This window comes from Rhea pennata, chromosome 19, assembly GCF_028389875.1.
Source record: "Rhea pennata isolate bPtePen1 chromosome 19, bPtePen1.pri, whole genome shotgun sequence".
Classification (NCBI taxonomy): Eukaryota; Metazoa; Chordata; class Aves; order Rheiformes; family Rheidae; genus Rhea; species Rhea pennata.
In genome coordinates, this window is record NC_084681.1 from 8,952,995 (window position 1) to 8,968,369 (window position 15,375).

The window sequence follows — 15,375 nt, forward strand, 5'->3', positions numbered from 1 at the left end:
TCTGTTTCAGACTCCAAAATGTTCTGGACACAGTGAAGAACTTGGGAGTGTTGGGTCAAAATTTCGCTGAATCTGAGACAGGCCAGGCGCTCCTGCCTTGGACTCTTTGACAGTTGAACTTGGAGGTTACGGTGCACAGCTTTCAGGGGGATCCTGTTTTTCCCTCAGGACAAATATTTCATAGAATTGTAGAATGATTGACAGTTGAACTTAGAGATTATGATGCACATTTTTCATGGAGATCCTATTTTGCCCTCAGGTCAAATATTCACAGAATCAGAGAACAGTTGAGTATATTTGCAGCTACCTAGTGTGCAAACACATCCTCAAACACACACAAGTGCCAGAAACGACATCAAGCAGCCCCCTGCCATGTCCGTCCATGAGCAACCCAACAGGAGGGGGAGCACAAGTTAGCTCCCTTGCTGAGATCAAACCCATGCCAAGAGACACAAGTTAATCTTCACGGAGGACAAAAGGGCAGGACGGCTTGCGCAGAGCTCTAGCTGCAAGGCTGCCAGCTCCCCAGAGCTCCCGGCAGCGGTGAGAGACGCAAGTGCAATGTGCAATGTAGCGCGGTGCTCTCCAGGGCTGGAGTGGCTTTCCAGGACAGCGCTCCGCGGATTGGCCCGGAGCACCCAGCTCTCCTCCCTCCCTGCCCTCCCTCCTTCAGCACCCTCAACCCACAGAGATTGGACAGCCGGGTGCCACATGGCAGAGAGGAGCCAGGATAAAAGATGAGCTGGTCTGGGGGACTGTAGAGTCTGTAGCACAACAGCCGGGAGAAGTTTGCAGGAAGGTGGCAACAAAGTTTGCTGGGCACGCAGAGCTGGACAATTCAAGCCACGGGAGACACCAGGCATTGGGCTGCAGGGGAGGAAGGACGCTGGACCTACAACCATCCAGAAACAACCACAGCCTGAGTGCAAGCTGCGGTGCATCCCATCCCCCGGAGAGCCTCTGTGTGCAGCCATGTCACTGGTGGTGAAGGAGAAGAACCACGTGCGGTTGGTCTTCTTGGGTGCTGCTGGTGTGGGCAAGACAGCCCTGATCCGCCGCTTCCTGCTGGACACCTTTGAACCCAAGCACCGGCGCACAGTGGAGGAGCTACACAGCAAGGAGTATGAGGTGAGCGGGGCCACGGTCAAGGTGGAAATCCTGGACACCAGCGGTAGCTACTCCTTCCCAGCTATGAGGAAGCTCTCAATCCAGAACAGTGATGCCTTCGCACTGGTCTATGCTGTAGATGATGCCGAGTCCTTTGAGAGTGTCAAGAGCTTGCGGGAGGAGATCTTGGAGGTGAAGGAAGACAAGTTCCCTCCTATCGTGGTGGTGGGCAACAAAGCGGAGAGTGGTGGGGAGAGGCAGGTCCTGGCAGAGGATGCCCTGTCGCTGGTGGAGTTGGACTGGAACAGCCGCTTTGTGGAGACGTCAGCCAAGGAGAACGAGAACGTCCTGGAGGTCTTCAGGGAGCTCCTGCAGCAAGCCAACCTACCCAGCCGGCTCAGCCCAGCTCTCTGCAAGAGGAGAGAGACGTTCCCCAAGGAGCCCATGCTGAGGCCTCCCATGAACAAGACCAACAGCTGCACCATGTGCTGAGCCGGGCCGCGCGGGGCTGGGAGGAAGGTGCTGGCAGCAGCCGCAGTGGCAGGAAACTCAGGTGGGCTGGATGGAGAGAGGCGCTGCCTTGGCCAAAACCAACCCTGCTCCCTCCCACCCTTTTCCTCCTCTTTCCCACCCTACCTGTTTGGACTGGTAAGATTTGTAGATCAAAAGGAGGAGGGACTTGGAAGGGATGCAGGTCGCTTTGATTTGGCCGGCACCGGAGTGGCGTGGGGAGAGGACGGGTTCCCAAAGGGCACGATGCGCACCTGAGAAACCGCGGTGCGCCTGCACGCCGCTCCCGGGGGCTGCGCCAAGCCGGCAGGCGTAGCCGCGTCACGGGAGAGGGGGCTCGAAACTCTGCCGGACAGCACGTTGCGCTCGCGCATCGGCGAGCTTGCAGGGATGCAGGAGGGACCTCGCGTGCTAGCAAGGGGGCAAACAACGGTCTTCTGCTGCGTGCATCAGGAAGCAGATGCAGGCATCTGTGCAGCTGCATTGCACCCCACCGGCTCCAGCCTCCCGGGCCTCGTTTGGGTCCCGCGTCCACCTTGCCCCAAGCAACATTCTGGTGCCAGCTCCGTTTACAGCAACAGAACCAGTGTCCAAAGTAGTTTTGATGTTGTACTTTAGGCAGATGTGTAGAGCATGCGATAGGGCAGTCTCTGCCTCTCCTCGGTTTTCTGTTTTCTACATTTTTTTTTAAAGCATACCTAATAAAGATGTTGTTGCAAAGCGGAGCTGGAAACCGTGTGGGTTTCTTTCTTCCACATTTCAAGTGCTGCAGAGCCTGATAAGATTGTTTTATGCCCAGACCCCTTATCACTTGCATTTGCTCTCCCTCCTCCATGCGCTGTCCTTATCTGGAGCATCCTGGCACTGCAGGACGCTCCCCCTCGCTCTCCAGCCTCACTCCGCAGTGTCAGTACCTTTGCTATTATGATTTCCCTGATAATTTATCCACTAAAATTTTACCAAGCAGTGAGGAAATAAAAATAAATCAGCCCTTCTGACATCCAAGTACAAAGAAAAAAAAAAAAAAACACACACACAAAAAAAAAAAAAAAAAAAAAAAAAACCCAGCCATTAAAAGACAGCCGATGCACTGAATTAAAACCACAAACACATTAAGAAAAGACAATAAAAGGAGCGGGAGACAGCACACAAGGGCAGTGTTTACCGTGCTTCAGCATGCACGGCACTGATCTGCTCTCCCGCTTGCACCGCCCGTCCTCGCTGTAACCAGGCGCTGACCATGCTCAGCAGCCACGCGGGCACTGTAAAGATACTAAGACCTAGCAAAGAGCCCCCCAGCCTGCTCCGTACCCTGTGGTAGCACCACAAGAGTTGGGCAGCTTTGGGTCCTTGCTGTTCAAAAAGTTGACCCTAATGTACTGCTGGCTCCTGTCTGCTCCCTGGGGCAACACAGCCAGCCCCTCACCGTGGCATCGCTCCGGTCTGCAGGCAGGAGTCGTTTCCAGGATTAACGCCCTTGCTGTAAAGAGCCAAGGCCACGCAGGACAGGACCGGTGACCCTCCTCCACGGTCCCGTCCCGGCAGCCCCCGTAGCCGCTCTGCTCGCCCGCGTGCCCGCTGCCGGGGGGAAGGAGCCCAGCTGGGGCGCGCGGGCCCCCCGGGGCTCCCAGGGCAGACGCGGGCCCGCTCGGGCTGCCGGGGACCGCAGCGGGCTCGAGGTGGCCGGATAAGCACAGGCGGCGGCTGTCGAAAATGCAGCGGGCAGTGAGCAGCGGCCGTTCCCCAAAGCGCAGGGTCCTTCCCCGCTGCCCCCGGCTCTCTTTTCCGCAGCAGCCAGGAGACGCGGCCGGAGAGCCCGGACGCAGCACAGCGCGCTGCCGGCGCAAGGCCGGCGGCGGGAAGGGTCACGGCGGCCCGAAGCAGCGATGCGCAGCGCGAGCGGCTTCTTTCGGGCAAAGTATCGGCTCGAACCTCTCCGGGGCCTGCGGAGCCCCCGAAGGCGCCTGGCGCTTGGCTTGCCTGAGCAAGCCCAGGGCACCCGCATCCCTGCAGCCGCCGGCAGCCGGTGCGCCGTGCCCAGGCACGTAAAAAACCAAAGTGCCTTTAGCCACCAGGTTCCCAGGCGGTGCATGGGCCCGTGCCCAAGACCCCCACCAAAGGCGACAGCTGCTGCCCCGTTGCCTCGGGTTTGCTCGCTCCGATACCAAAGGTGCAAGGTGCCGCTGCAGGATTAAACCGAGCAGTTTATAAAAGCAAGGTGAGGATGCCCTCTCCTGGCCCTGCCGGAGCCTGCCAGAGCCCCCTCCGGCCCCCGTCCACAGCCGCTGAAGGGGCTGCGGGAAGGGGGGACTCCCGGGCGAGGGGGGCCGGAGGGGCGACAGGGACAGGAAAGCTCCGGCGACACGGGGAGGTACTTCCCAAAGCCGACAGCTGGGTAACTCCTGCGCCCTCCTTACAACCCCTTTTTTCCTGTTGCTTTTCCAGTTCAGTGGCTTCACGGTGCTGCGGGAGAGACACAGCCGCGCGGTGCCCGTCGGCTGCGGGCAGGCACAGCTGCTTCGTCTGGGAGCCGGGACTGGCGGGCTGCCGGCAGGGCCTCCCCGCGCCCCAGCGGTGCGGCGCGGTGCTTTTCTGTCTAATAAATAGATTATTGCTAACGCAGATTGCTTGCGGTTCTCAATCGCCTAAGGCTGGCTGTTGAATTTAAGAAACACTACGGAGCAAGTTCGGTCCAGCCCAGAGCCTTTCAGACAGCGCTTGCTCCTGCGGTTTGTATTTTGCACCAGATAACTGACCCCAGCAATGAGGAAAACCTCCTTCGCCAGCATGCAAACCTCACTTTGGAACGGTTTACGAGCAAGGAACTTTTTTAGAAAGTATGCAATCTTTTGAACCACTTTTGGGAGGTCCACCCAGCCTCACAGGTAACTGGGACGCAGCCCGGGCTGTCGCTGCGACACCCCTACTGCGCTACACACGCGGCCGAGCAGCAGGGCCACCGCAAGGCCATCTGCAGGCAGCCGTGCCTGATCCACTGCTGAACCGATCTGCAGGCCAGAGAGGCCAAGAGCGCTGATGAAATCTCGCCCGCATCGCCCAGCGAGCCGGCAAAGCCGGGCGCAAACCCCAGCGACGCTCGAACGTGGGGCCCGCGGGGCCACGTCGCCGTCTGCGTCTGGCCACCCCTGTCCCTCGCTCGCTCCAGACGTGAGCACAGCCATTTCTTCACACCATCTCGTGGCAGAAATTGCGAATTACAGCTGAGGACATTTCGTAAAAATGGGCTGCTTTCTCCCATTTCATGCTGCAAGGAAGGCGGCAATTTAAGAGGGCACCAAATAGGACATGCTCATGTAAATAGTTCCAAAAAGAGGACTTGCATGGTTTTTAGGGTGAGTCTCCAGCTTTCTCTGAAAAGAAAATTCAGAATACGAAGTCATGTATATGCAAGCAAAATTTTAGATTGTAAAAATTGCAATATGTACAGTTGGTTGGCATAAATATTATTCTTCCTATGCAAACCAACACTGGGTGCCCTGCAGACTTCACAGTGACAGCCACTGGCCTACTGTGCGGGATTTGCAGATGTGATGTGGGTTTCTTTCCGAGATAAAACAGGAAACAGAGCACCAACCTGGCTTCAAAATCTGATCTCCTGGATTGCAAGATCGCATGGATCTGCATGGTGCGGGAGCCAGGGAAACGGCAAAGAAGCAGCATTTGCAAAGAGATTTACAGCACTTTGCTTGTGAACGACCTTTCAAGTGATAAAGAACAAGGGAAAAACATGCAGAAAATTGCTTGAAAAAAAAGTTTTTCAAAACCAAATCCCTACATTTAGGAGCTTATATTAACACACAAACACCTCAATTTGTGCCCTGTCCCTTTCAAGGGCTGAGTATCCAAGCAGCCTTCAGGACAGACAACACGAGTTACTGCAAGCTTGTACCCTGAAGAGGCTGCTTGTCCAAGTAGTGGGTGCTTGCTGCAAGGGTAGACTGTGGAAAGCCGTTGGCAAAGAAGGGTCTTCACCCATCTCACCACCCATCCTGCAGCGCTTGTTGCCTGATCTGCCCCTGGAGTTCATCCTCTATTTGTCATTAAGCTTCAGGACTCCTGCACTCTGCCGCTCTTCAGTTAATGTCCTCCCTGCTCTCACATGCAGCAGTGTTCTTCTACCTTCCTCTGCAGTTGGAGTTTATTTATTTCCTCCTCTTCTCCCAAAACTTCACAGAGAACGAGAAAGTACAACTAGAAAAATTCACGTCTTGGTTGGCCACCAAGTCTGGCAGTGTCAACTGCAGAAGGTCTCTCAGCAAGGGGAAGCTCAACTCTTGCATAATGTAGGAAAAGAGGGTTTTATTTTTCTCTTGAAACCTGCTGGGAGGCCCAACTCACTTGGCCATGGTGGTCTAACACTGTACAACCAGTGTCCAACTCCAAGCTTTTCAGCATGGCGAGTCCACTCACCTCAGCAGCCTCGGCACTCAGATCTAGGGTCAGCATTGAACCAGGACTGTTACTAGCTGGACTCCAGAGCACTTCATTAGCTCCCTCTGAGCTGCGGGTGCTTTCCTAGTGACCAAAGTGAAACTTCTACTGCACAAGCCTTCCTCTTTCCAGGCTTGCTCGTATGAACAGATAATCTCCTTCCAGGTGCCTCTTTCCCCAGGAGAAAAACTGGTCCTTTGTCTGCCACTCTCCTGCATAGCTCCTCTTGGATACACTCCCCCACACTAGCCACTCAAACCCTACCAAGCTCAAAAGATCTGGATACAGACGTTTTGCTCATTTGTTCATTTCTAGACTTCTGAAGAAAAAGACAAAATTCCTTCATTTCCATGCTGCGGAGCCTTTGAAAGCATTTCATTGCATGGGGAATTTATTTGGTCACAGTTGTACCTATGGATTTCTAAGGAGACTGCAAGAGGCAGGAAGGACTAGGACAAACTGAAGCGAGAGGTGAAACTGAAATGCCGGCAATAGATGCAGAGCAGAATTGTGGTCAGCATCTTGCAGGTGTCTGAAAGGCATAGTCACAGGCGCAGCCCTAGTGAAATAACTGTATGGGTGCAACTGAAGGCTCCAGAGACACATAGTTCACCAGAACCTGTCTGAAACACAGCAGACTGACCTGCTAGCTCTGGACACTAAAGAGCAGACTCCATGATCTGTGAGATTACTGATGAACTCAAGTTTATACTGTCTGTTCTTTTAATGCTTCTTGGAGTAAAACGGGTTAAAAGCCAAGTACAGGGCAGAAGTAGCCTTTTCAAGTCTCTCCACTGTGCAATCTGGGCAGCAGAGAGATGATAGAAGCTGGAGAAGGACCATAACGTTCAAATACTGAGTCTACATTCATGACTGAAATAGGTCAAGTCTAGCTTTCAGTGACAGCCCCTACAAAGAGCAGCTCAGCAAGGAGCAGATTCCAATCTCCAGTCTCTTTTGTGGGTGGTACCTGAGCACTGCAAGAGGAGTCCGTGAATCTGGCTCACAGAGCTGGATGTAGGGATGTAGGAAGCGAGCAGTTGTGTTGAGATGTGAATTATCAGAAGCAGAAAAATGGCAGTGCTTTCCCCACCCAACATCAGAAGCTCAGAAAGCTGGACTTTCTTCTGCTGCCAAAGAAGTTGGGGAGCAGGTGGCTGCTGCAGCCAAAGAAGGGCCAAAAACGCAGGAATCTCTCTCTAGTGTCTTCCCAGCTTTCCATTATGGCTCTGCTTGGTCTTCCCATGACACAAACTGTCCACGTCTTTCAAAGCTTTGGCCCCTCATCATAGAGCAGCAAATTTTGATTTTTGCCTATGCCTAACTCAATCCTTGCATTACACCTTTGTAACCAGTGGAGAGAATCCAAGATGCTCATAAATACCTTTGTTTCACACACTCTGAATCTGTGGCCTCTAGCATGGTGCACAGTAGAAGATCAGATAAACGTGAACTTGGTATTTCTGTGATGTCTTGGAGAAGTTAGATTCTATAAAACTGATTAATTGGCTCAAAAGACTGTTTGAACTGGAAGGTGATGAAGATCACTATCTGTGCTCACTGGTATCTCTGTTAGAAAAAGACATTGACATTGACCCATGTAGCAGATCCCACTATTTCTGGGTACTTTCTCTTCCCTCCCCTCTTCCCCATCCTCCTTGCCCTCTCTCATCAGTAGCACAAGCAGAACTTCCTTACTTATGGTCACTCTATACCTTGTATTTTATCTTACAATGGTGCAGTGCTTTATTCTTAATCTCCACCGGACAAGGATGTGTTTTTGAAACTGTCTCCAACTACCAGGCCATCCAGGTTACCGTGTGACTCACAGTTCACAAACTAACAGGTTACAAAAACTTAAAAGGTAGCTCAGGGAGACAGCACCCACAAATGGCTTCTTTACGTAGGTCTGTTTTGATGCTCTCCCCGCAATGTAGCAATCAATGTTGCACCCATATTCACTCAGAAGCAGGACTTGAACCCAGTGGGATTTTTCCAAAACCTGCAGCAACCATACAGAAGAGCAAGAAATAAAGGATATTAGAAAAAATTCTATATTGAACAGTTTTAGAATGATCTTATTACATGCTCAGTGTTTTCATATTGACGTTACTAAGAAAGTCATAAAAAAACCCCTATCATTTTCTTGCTCTTGCAAAAATGTAATTCACCTACAGCCAGCCGAACTGAGGCAACCAGCTCCTCGCACCTATTTCTCGTCCCTGGCTTCCCAGCCCTCGCCACCGCCTTGCCTTACTCCCCTGCCACTGCTCGTCTTTGGCACTGGAAGGATTTTTCCTGCTCCTCTCCTGTACAGAGAGTTGAACACAACTTTTTAGTACTGTAACCGAAATGAGACCTGCTGCAAAACCAGAAGCAGAGTCTTCTCCTCTCCAACAAAGTCCATGAATAGTTCTCCTCTTCTTGAATGCACTTTTCCAATATAATTAGTGAGCAAAGGGATGAGGGAAAGTGGTCAGTGCTGCGGAGAAATTCTAACGGAATCTGGCAGAGTTGTGAATTATCAAGTTCATCCCCCTGAAAAGAACATGTTAAACAATAACCTATTTAATTTATATTTAATTGTAATTGAGGATTGCATCTAAAGGTTACAGGCACCAGTGGGCGGGATGGTGGCAGGGGAGAAAAGGTTTCCCATCAGCCAGCGGCCCCACGTCTCAAGGCAAGCCGCCTCTACTACCAATACCAGTCATCGAAAGCAAAGCAACCTTGCAGTTTACTGTGTTTTATTGTAACATTTTAATAACCCTGAAATCACAACTGTGCTGGCACCACGTTTTCGTCAGAGAAAATGTACAAGCAACTTGTTTCCAAAGCATCGGACAGTAAAAAACAAACACCGGGGCACAGGTAGGACCAAGCGTTGTATCGGGGGCTGAGGAAACCCTCTCACCCGAGTGAGGACAACGCTAGGAGAGCGCGTTACGTTTGATGGGTCAACTGTACGGCCCGGGCACGGGCTGGCCGGGCCACTCAAGCTGCAGTCTGACCACTCGCAGTCAACCGGAGGAAATGGGCGCATCCGCTGAGGAGGACACCGGTTGCGTCTGCCGAGGAGGACACCAGGCCCATCTGCTGAGGAGGACACCAGGTCCATCCGCCAAGGAGGACACTGGGCGCATCCGTCGAGGAAGACACCAGGCGCATCTGCCGAGGGGGACACCGGGCCCATCCACCGGGGAAGACACCAGGCCCATCTGCCGAGGGGGACACCGGGCCCATCTGCCAAGAAGGACACCGGGTGCATCTGCCGAGAAGGACACTGGGCGCATCCGCCGAGGAGGGCACTGGGCGCATCCGCTGAGGACAGTGGGTGCATCCGTTGAGGAAGACACCAGGCGCATCCACCGAGGAGGACACCGGGCCCATCCACCGAGGAGGACACATGGCCCCACTACAGCCGGAGGGTTGGGGGGGGAGGTTTGGCCGGCCGTGCTCCCTCGGGAAAGCTCCCGAATCCCCGGAGCGCTCCTGGAAGAGACGCCCAGAGTGGGGCGGGGGGACGCGGCCATCTCGCGGGCATGTTGCTGCCCCTGAAGCGACACCAGGAGCTGGGGGGTGAAAACAGCTGGAGGGACCCGCAGGAGCGAAGGTCGCCCTGCGCTGCGGCCGCCGGCGGCCGTGCGGTCGGCGCGCGGAGTCCGGTCGCTCGCCATGCTCCCGCTTTCCAGAGCTCCCCTTCTCCGGCCGCGGCCGCGCAGGCCTCGGCGCGCGGCCGGCACCGACGCAGCGGCGCGGTCAGGGCGCCCGGCGCGCGGACGCTGATGGGACGCGGAGCGGTGGTTCGTACACAGGGTCACGGGACGGTCCCGACGGGTCGCCGCGGCTCGCTCGATCTGCCACACCATGATACAGCTGCCCATAACCCAAACTGTGACGTTTCCAATTCAATTTCCAGACTCGTCCAACTCCAATAATTCTTAACATATACAGATATCCATATACAATTTTTGTTTAATTAAAATGCTCCTTCACATATACAATCATATATTGAATTATCAAGAACAGTAATATATTTTTGGAGCAGAAACAATCATCTGCTCTGCCAGTGCCACCCACAAACTAGACAAGTAACTAAGGAGGAGTTTGACAGCTTCACACCGCTTAGGAAAGAGAACTTCTCCTGGCCTAGAAGACAGGGGAGCCATGCAGTGAAAGTGCTATGGAAGGTACAGTAAATGCAATATACATAAAAACCCCACAAACTGTTCTCAAAAAAAAAAAAAAAAAAAAAAAGTTTCCTTGTAAAGATTCTTTAGATAGAAGGATAATCCTTATCATTAGGAGCTATCTTTACAATTTAAGAAATGCTTGCTATCGTTAAAGCAGAAAAGAATATGACATGGAAAATAAAATCAATGCAAACACTTGAAGATCAGTTTTGCCCCAAAGCTGTTATTTCTTTAATTCACCAGGGTAGAGAGGGGATGCTAAATTTTGAGAGTGCATCTGCCACCTCTGCCAACCTCATGGAAGACAAAAGCTCTCGTTGGCTGAAACTCTGCAAAGGACTTGGATGCCTAGTTAAAAAACCAACAACCCAAGGACGCTGAAACCGAACGGCTTCCCTGTTCAAACAGAGATGAGCCAAAGCAAACCCCAAGAAGGAAAAGAAAAAAAGAAGGCAATCTCTCTTGCAAGAATTTCAATACAAACAAATGAAAGAGAAAAAAAAATGAGGTACAGGGAGGGAAAGAGAAGTAGTTCACAGTAAAACAAAACAGAAGAACCAAAAAACCACACACACAACTGTTTTAATACCGTTCAGCTTGGTAATTTTGAGGGGGTTGTCAAATCAACAGACTGGGCTTCCGATTGGACATTTTAGCTATAGACGTTACCCCAAAATCTAGATTTACTTGCATCTGTATCATATACACTGGCAAACCACAAACTCTGCAGTTCATTTCTTCCCTCCTCCTAAGGATTGGTCTTATCAGAGTTTAATAAGGCACTGATCCCGGTGACGGAAAGGATGGGCCAGTGCCGGAGAGCCGGGCTGAAGCCACGCTGCTAGGAGAGCAGCCACTGCTGCAAACCACTTCCTTATTAATCCAGGTCTTGATGCGAGGTTTTTTTCCTTCTCAAACGAGGTGGAACGAGTTACACTGTACAAACTGTTAATCATCAAAAAACCTGGGATCAGAGCAGGTACAAATCGCACGCTTCTAGTAGACATCGCCATAATGCCAGTAAGAGATACAGAACTGGTTTCATGGAGGTGAGAGGAAGACAACCAAGTTCATCTTTAGACAAGACGGAGCAAGCTTGGGTCCCTCCACGACTCGCTGTGCCTCAGCCCTGCGCCTAAGGCTAGTTGTAAGCATCTCCCTCAACTTCAAAACCTGAAAGGCCAAACATCTGAGTATTTTTGTGTTTCTACCCTATTTAGGGGCTATTTGCCCACTTCACAAAAATTTGGTCTAACTGGTATGGCAGTTTAGATCCAGAGACATCTAGGTCCAGAAAACGAGAGGGGACACAAGGTGACCGAGTGGGAGACTGACCCACCACCTTCAGCCTCCGGGCTCTCAATATTCGAAGCGTTAACAATTCGTCTGCTATATCGTTAGAGAAAGACACGAATAAATGAGAAAAACATCGTTCCAACACCAACAAAAAAGAAATGATTACTGCTTTTTATGCATCGTGCTGTTGGGCGTGATATGCAAAGCATTAACGGTACAAGCTCACGAGGAGGCAGCAACACCAAGCACATATTCGAAGTGCGCGGCTACACTTACAGCAGGGATTTGCCTGGCTGTACACTAAACTCGTATTAATATTACAAGAGTTAAACTTTCTCCGTGACATATCTCATCAGATTTAACAAAAATTTTTAGTATTCCCTGTAGAAAAGAAAAATACACATTATTTGAACAGCCAAGAAAAAACTGCAATTTATTAAGTTTCAAAGAATCTTCGTACTCTTGAAAGCAACGTTCGGTGCATGTTAACAATCACATTCTATGAGGAGAAATAACATTAAAAGCCACATTTTTTTTAAATCTCAGAGTTACAGACATGTTTAATCCAAAAGGAAAGGCAAAAAAAAAAAAAAAAAAAAAAAAAAAGCCCCAAACCCAACCCCCCGTAAACCCTTAAACAGAAATTTCAACTTTCACCTCCAATTTTAATATATCAGGAGTTTTTCTACAACTCAATGCTAAACTTCAGCATGGAAAACTGTATGTAAACACGCACATACACACATACATATTTTATATAAGAGTGTGTGTGTGTATATATATATATATATAAAATATATATGTAGGAGGCGTGTAATGGCAATGAGATGCAATTACTCTGAGGAAAGGTTATTCAGCTAAATACACTACTAAAACTTGAGAAAAAGAAAACAAGTCTTGAACCCAGTTTGTGCATAGTTCATGATCCTCTATAAAACCAGCTTTTGTTAATTTGCAATCTTGCAGGACCCTTTAAATCTGATAAAACCATTAAAAAGCTAATTTTCCAAAAAAAAAAAAAAAAAAAATGTAATGCACAAGTTTCCTGATCCAAGCAGGCAGGGAGCACAATGTTCATATAATTTTTTAAAACATACTTGAAGTGTATGTTATTCCATTGTCTTTCTTCCTTTCAAAACAATCAAAACATTGATCTTTTTTTTTTTTTAAACATAAAGCAATTTTTTAATATATAAAGCACTCTTCAAACATCTATTTCTTTTGAGTCCATTATTTGGTAAATATGTAACTGCTACACATTAGATTAGGTATTTTCTTCTTTCTTACTGTCTTTTTTTATTTTATTTTGTTTTTTTAATAATATCTTCAGTGCTAGGAGTTGGGTTTTAAAAATACATGAAATGGTGTGGAGTTGCTCCTCGGGAAACCCGGCTTTCCTGAGACATCTTCCACCATGTGCAAGATAGTGATCACAAAGTTTTCGCCACTTTGACGAAGAGGAGGAAAACAACAACAAAAATAGTACACAGCAATGGGCAAAGAAAAGAATAATACAACAACACTGTTCAATCCCAGAGCTCTGAAGTAGCATATCTTCATTCTGAAAATAGTTTTCTTTACGATGGAAGTCTTTTTTTTTTTGTCTTTTTTTTTCTTTTTTAATTCCTTTTTTTTATTTTAAAGTTTGAAGGAGAAAAAAAGGTCTGTAAACAGGTGGGAGCCAAAACTCCTGGCTCCTCCAAAAGCAGTCAAAACCTATGTCCAAGTGCTTGTTTCTGTTCCTGCTTGCAAGGGAACTATCCACTCTTTACATTTATCTATGGCCACAGTTCAACAAGAGTATTTTTTTTTTAAACTTTATATTCCGAATGGAAAAAACGGTGCAATACTCCGGTAATAATTTTCTTGCATTAGTCCACAATAAAAAGCCGCTAAAGGTAGATATACATATTATTCTCCAGAGATACACACTGTAATTTTTAAAATGCGATAAGAGTCCTTGAGTAAACATTTACACGTGAATTGTCGCCGGCCCCTTCTATCAGTTTGTTTCTTTTTTTTTTTCTTTTTTTTTTTCCTTTTTTTCTTTTTAACATTACAGGATTAGCTACAAGAAGGGCTGCGGACACTCAGTGCAAAGTTAGAAGCTAATAACAATTAAACATTTGACCAATGAGCAAATAAAAAGCATATACTGAATAAAAGGAAAAAACTCACACTTTTAGTTGAATCACGCATGGGTGCGCGCACACACACGTACAAACGCCCACACAAGCACACGCACATACACACGTCTGTCCCAACAAAACATATAGTCTGAATTGAAAAAAAAAAAAAAAAAAAATCTTAGAGCCTGTTTTTTGTGTACTGATGCCAACCTGGAAGTGTAATAATTAGACTTAGAAAGTGTTCACATTTTGTTATTGGCCTGCTGGATTCAAGTATTTGCATGTTTGATATGTTTTTTTTTTTTGTTTTTTTTTTTTTTGTTTTTTTTTTTTTTTAACTTTTTAGATTTTTGGGATTAAAAAAAATGGCATGGAAAAAAAAGTAATGAAACAAGGGTAATGTGCATAGGCAGATCCATGGGAGTAGTGGACACAGAGATAGATACCCTGACCCCCCCCCCTTCCCTCCCCCCTGTTCAACCTGTACAGTCAATAGTTACCATTCGGATTCCTTCCTCTGCTGTACCAGCGCTAAATATCACACTTCACTCTCTCTGATTACTGGGTTCGCCCCTGGTAATGTGCATAATAGTCACAGGCTCATTTTTAAATAGGCTTTTTCTCTCCCCCCTTCCCTCCCCATCCCGCGTCGACAAGATAACCCTTTCCAGCCCAACTTCTCAAAAGTGCCCTTCATGATAGACCTATTCTAAGCAGCTTTTATACTTGGTTTGTAAAATATCACCGTACGAACATAAAAAGACAATGTGAAACAAAACAAAACCAAAAAAAAAAAGCCATGAAAAAAAAAATTAAAACCTGTCATTAGCATGGGACACTGACCAAAAGTTGCCCATACTGTTGCCTTAACAGTTCACAAGGGCTTCTGCAGTCTCATCTTCGATATTGGACAGAGGTACGAAAAAAAGGGCTGCCAGTCCGATCTGTTAAAGCTGGATTCTTCGCCAAGCCCGGGACTGGAAAGGGTTCCGATTTTTTTAATTTTTTTTATTTATTTTTGTTGTTGTTGCTCTGTTTTGTTTTCTCCTTTAGTGCTGATGATTGTATCTGCCGTGGCGTGGCGTCTGCTCTCCTAGATGGACTCGCCGCTGAGCAGGTCCCCGGGGAGCAGCGTGTTCAGCGGCGTGGGGCTCCCGATGACGCGGCCGTCGTCGGCGCTGGGGGGGCCCCAGAGGCTGCTGGAGTACTGGGGCACGCCGCCCCACAGCAGGTCGCTGCTGCCCTTGCCGCCCAGGCAGGGCGCCGGCCAGTGACCGCCGCCGCCGTCGCCCCGCACCAGCCCGTGGCCGCCGCCGCCGCCGCCGCCGGAGCCCAGGCGCCCCTGGCCGCCGCCGCCCGACTGCCAGCTCGAGGTGGGCGGCAGCGGCTGCCCTTGCGCCAGGAAGCGGTTCACCTCCTCTTCGCCGGCGAACTCGGCCAGGATGGTAGTGTTTCCCAGGACGCACCTAGCGGGGTGGGAAAAACAACAAAATTTGAGCGGGCGCCGCCGCTTCCGGCAACACCTGCAGCTCTCTGAGCTGTTTGCTAACCGCACCCGTCCGCGGGAGGCTCTCCGGGCGCAGAGCTGCAAGAGGACCGTCGTTATCGGTAACGAGTGCCGACCAATTCGTGGCACTTCCGTTCCAAAATGAGCCTCGGCTCTTCTCTTCACCTTAACCTGCCCTCCC

General features: G+C 49.5%; 2 protein-coding genes across 8 annotated transcripts in view; one reads left to right on the forward strand and one right to left on the reverse strand.

Annotated features, from left to right (window-relative positions):
* The first annotated feature begins 793 nt into the window (after positions 1–793).
* On the forward strand, positions 794–1,732 carry LOC134149020 (GTP-binding protein Rhes-like). Its single transcript, XM_062591783.1, has one exon. The coding sequence runs from the start codon at positions 973–975 to the stop codon at positions 1,597–1,599; it is 627 nt and encodes a 208-aa protein (XP_062447767.1). The 5' UTR covers positions 794–972; the 3' UTR covers positions 1,600–1,732.
* Positions 1,733–11,961: 10,229 nt separating this feature from the next.
* TNRC6C (trinucleotide repeat containing adaptor 6C) overlaps positions 11,962–15,375 on the reverse strand; it is a 109,638-nt gene continuing 106,224 nt past the window's right edge. For all 7 annotated transcript variants that reach the window (XM_062592079.1, XM_062592083.1, XM_062592082.1 and 4 more), the window contains one exon: positions 11,962–15,153. In XM_062592079.1, coding sequence (XP_062448063.1) covers positions 14,781–15,153 — 373 coding nt within the window. In that variant the 3' untranslated portion in view covers positions 11,962–14,780. The remainder of the gene's footprint in view (positions 15,154–15,375) is intronic.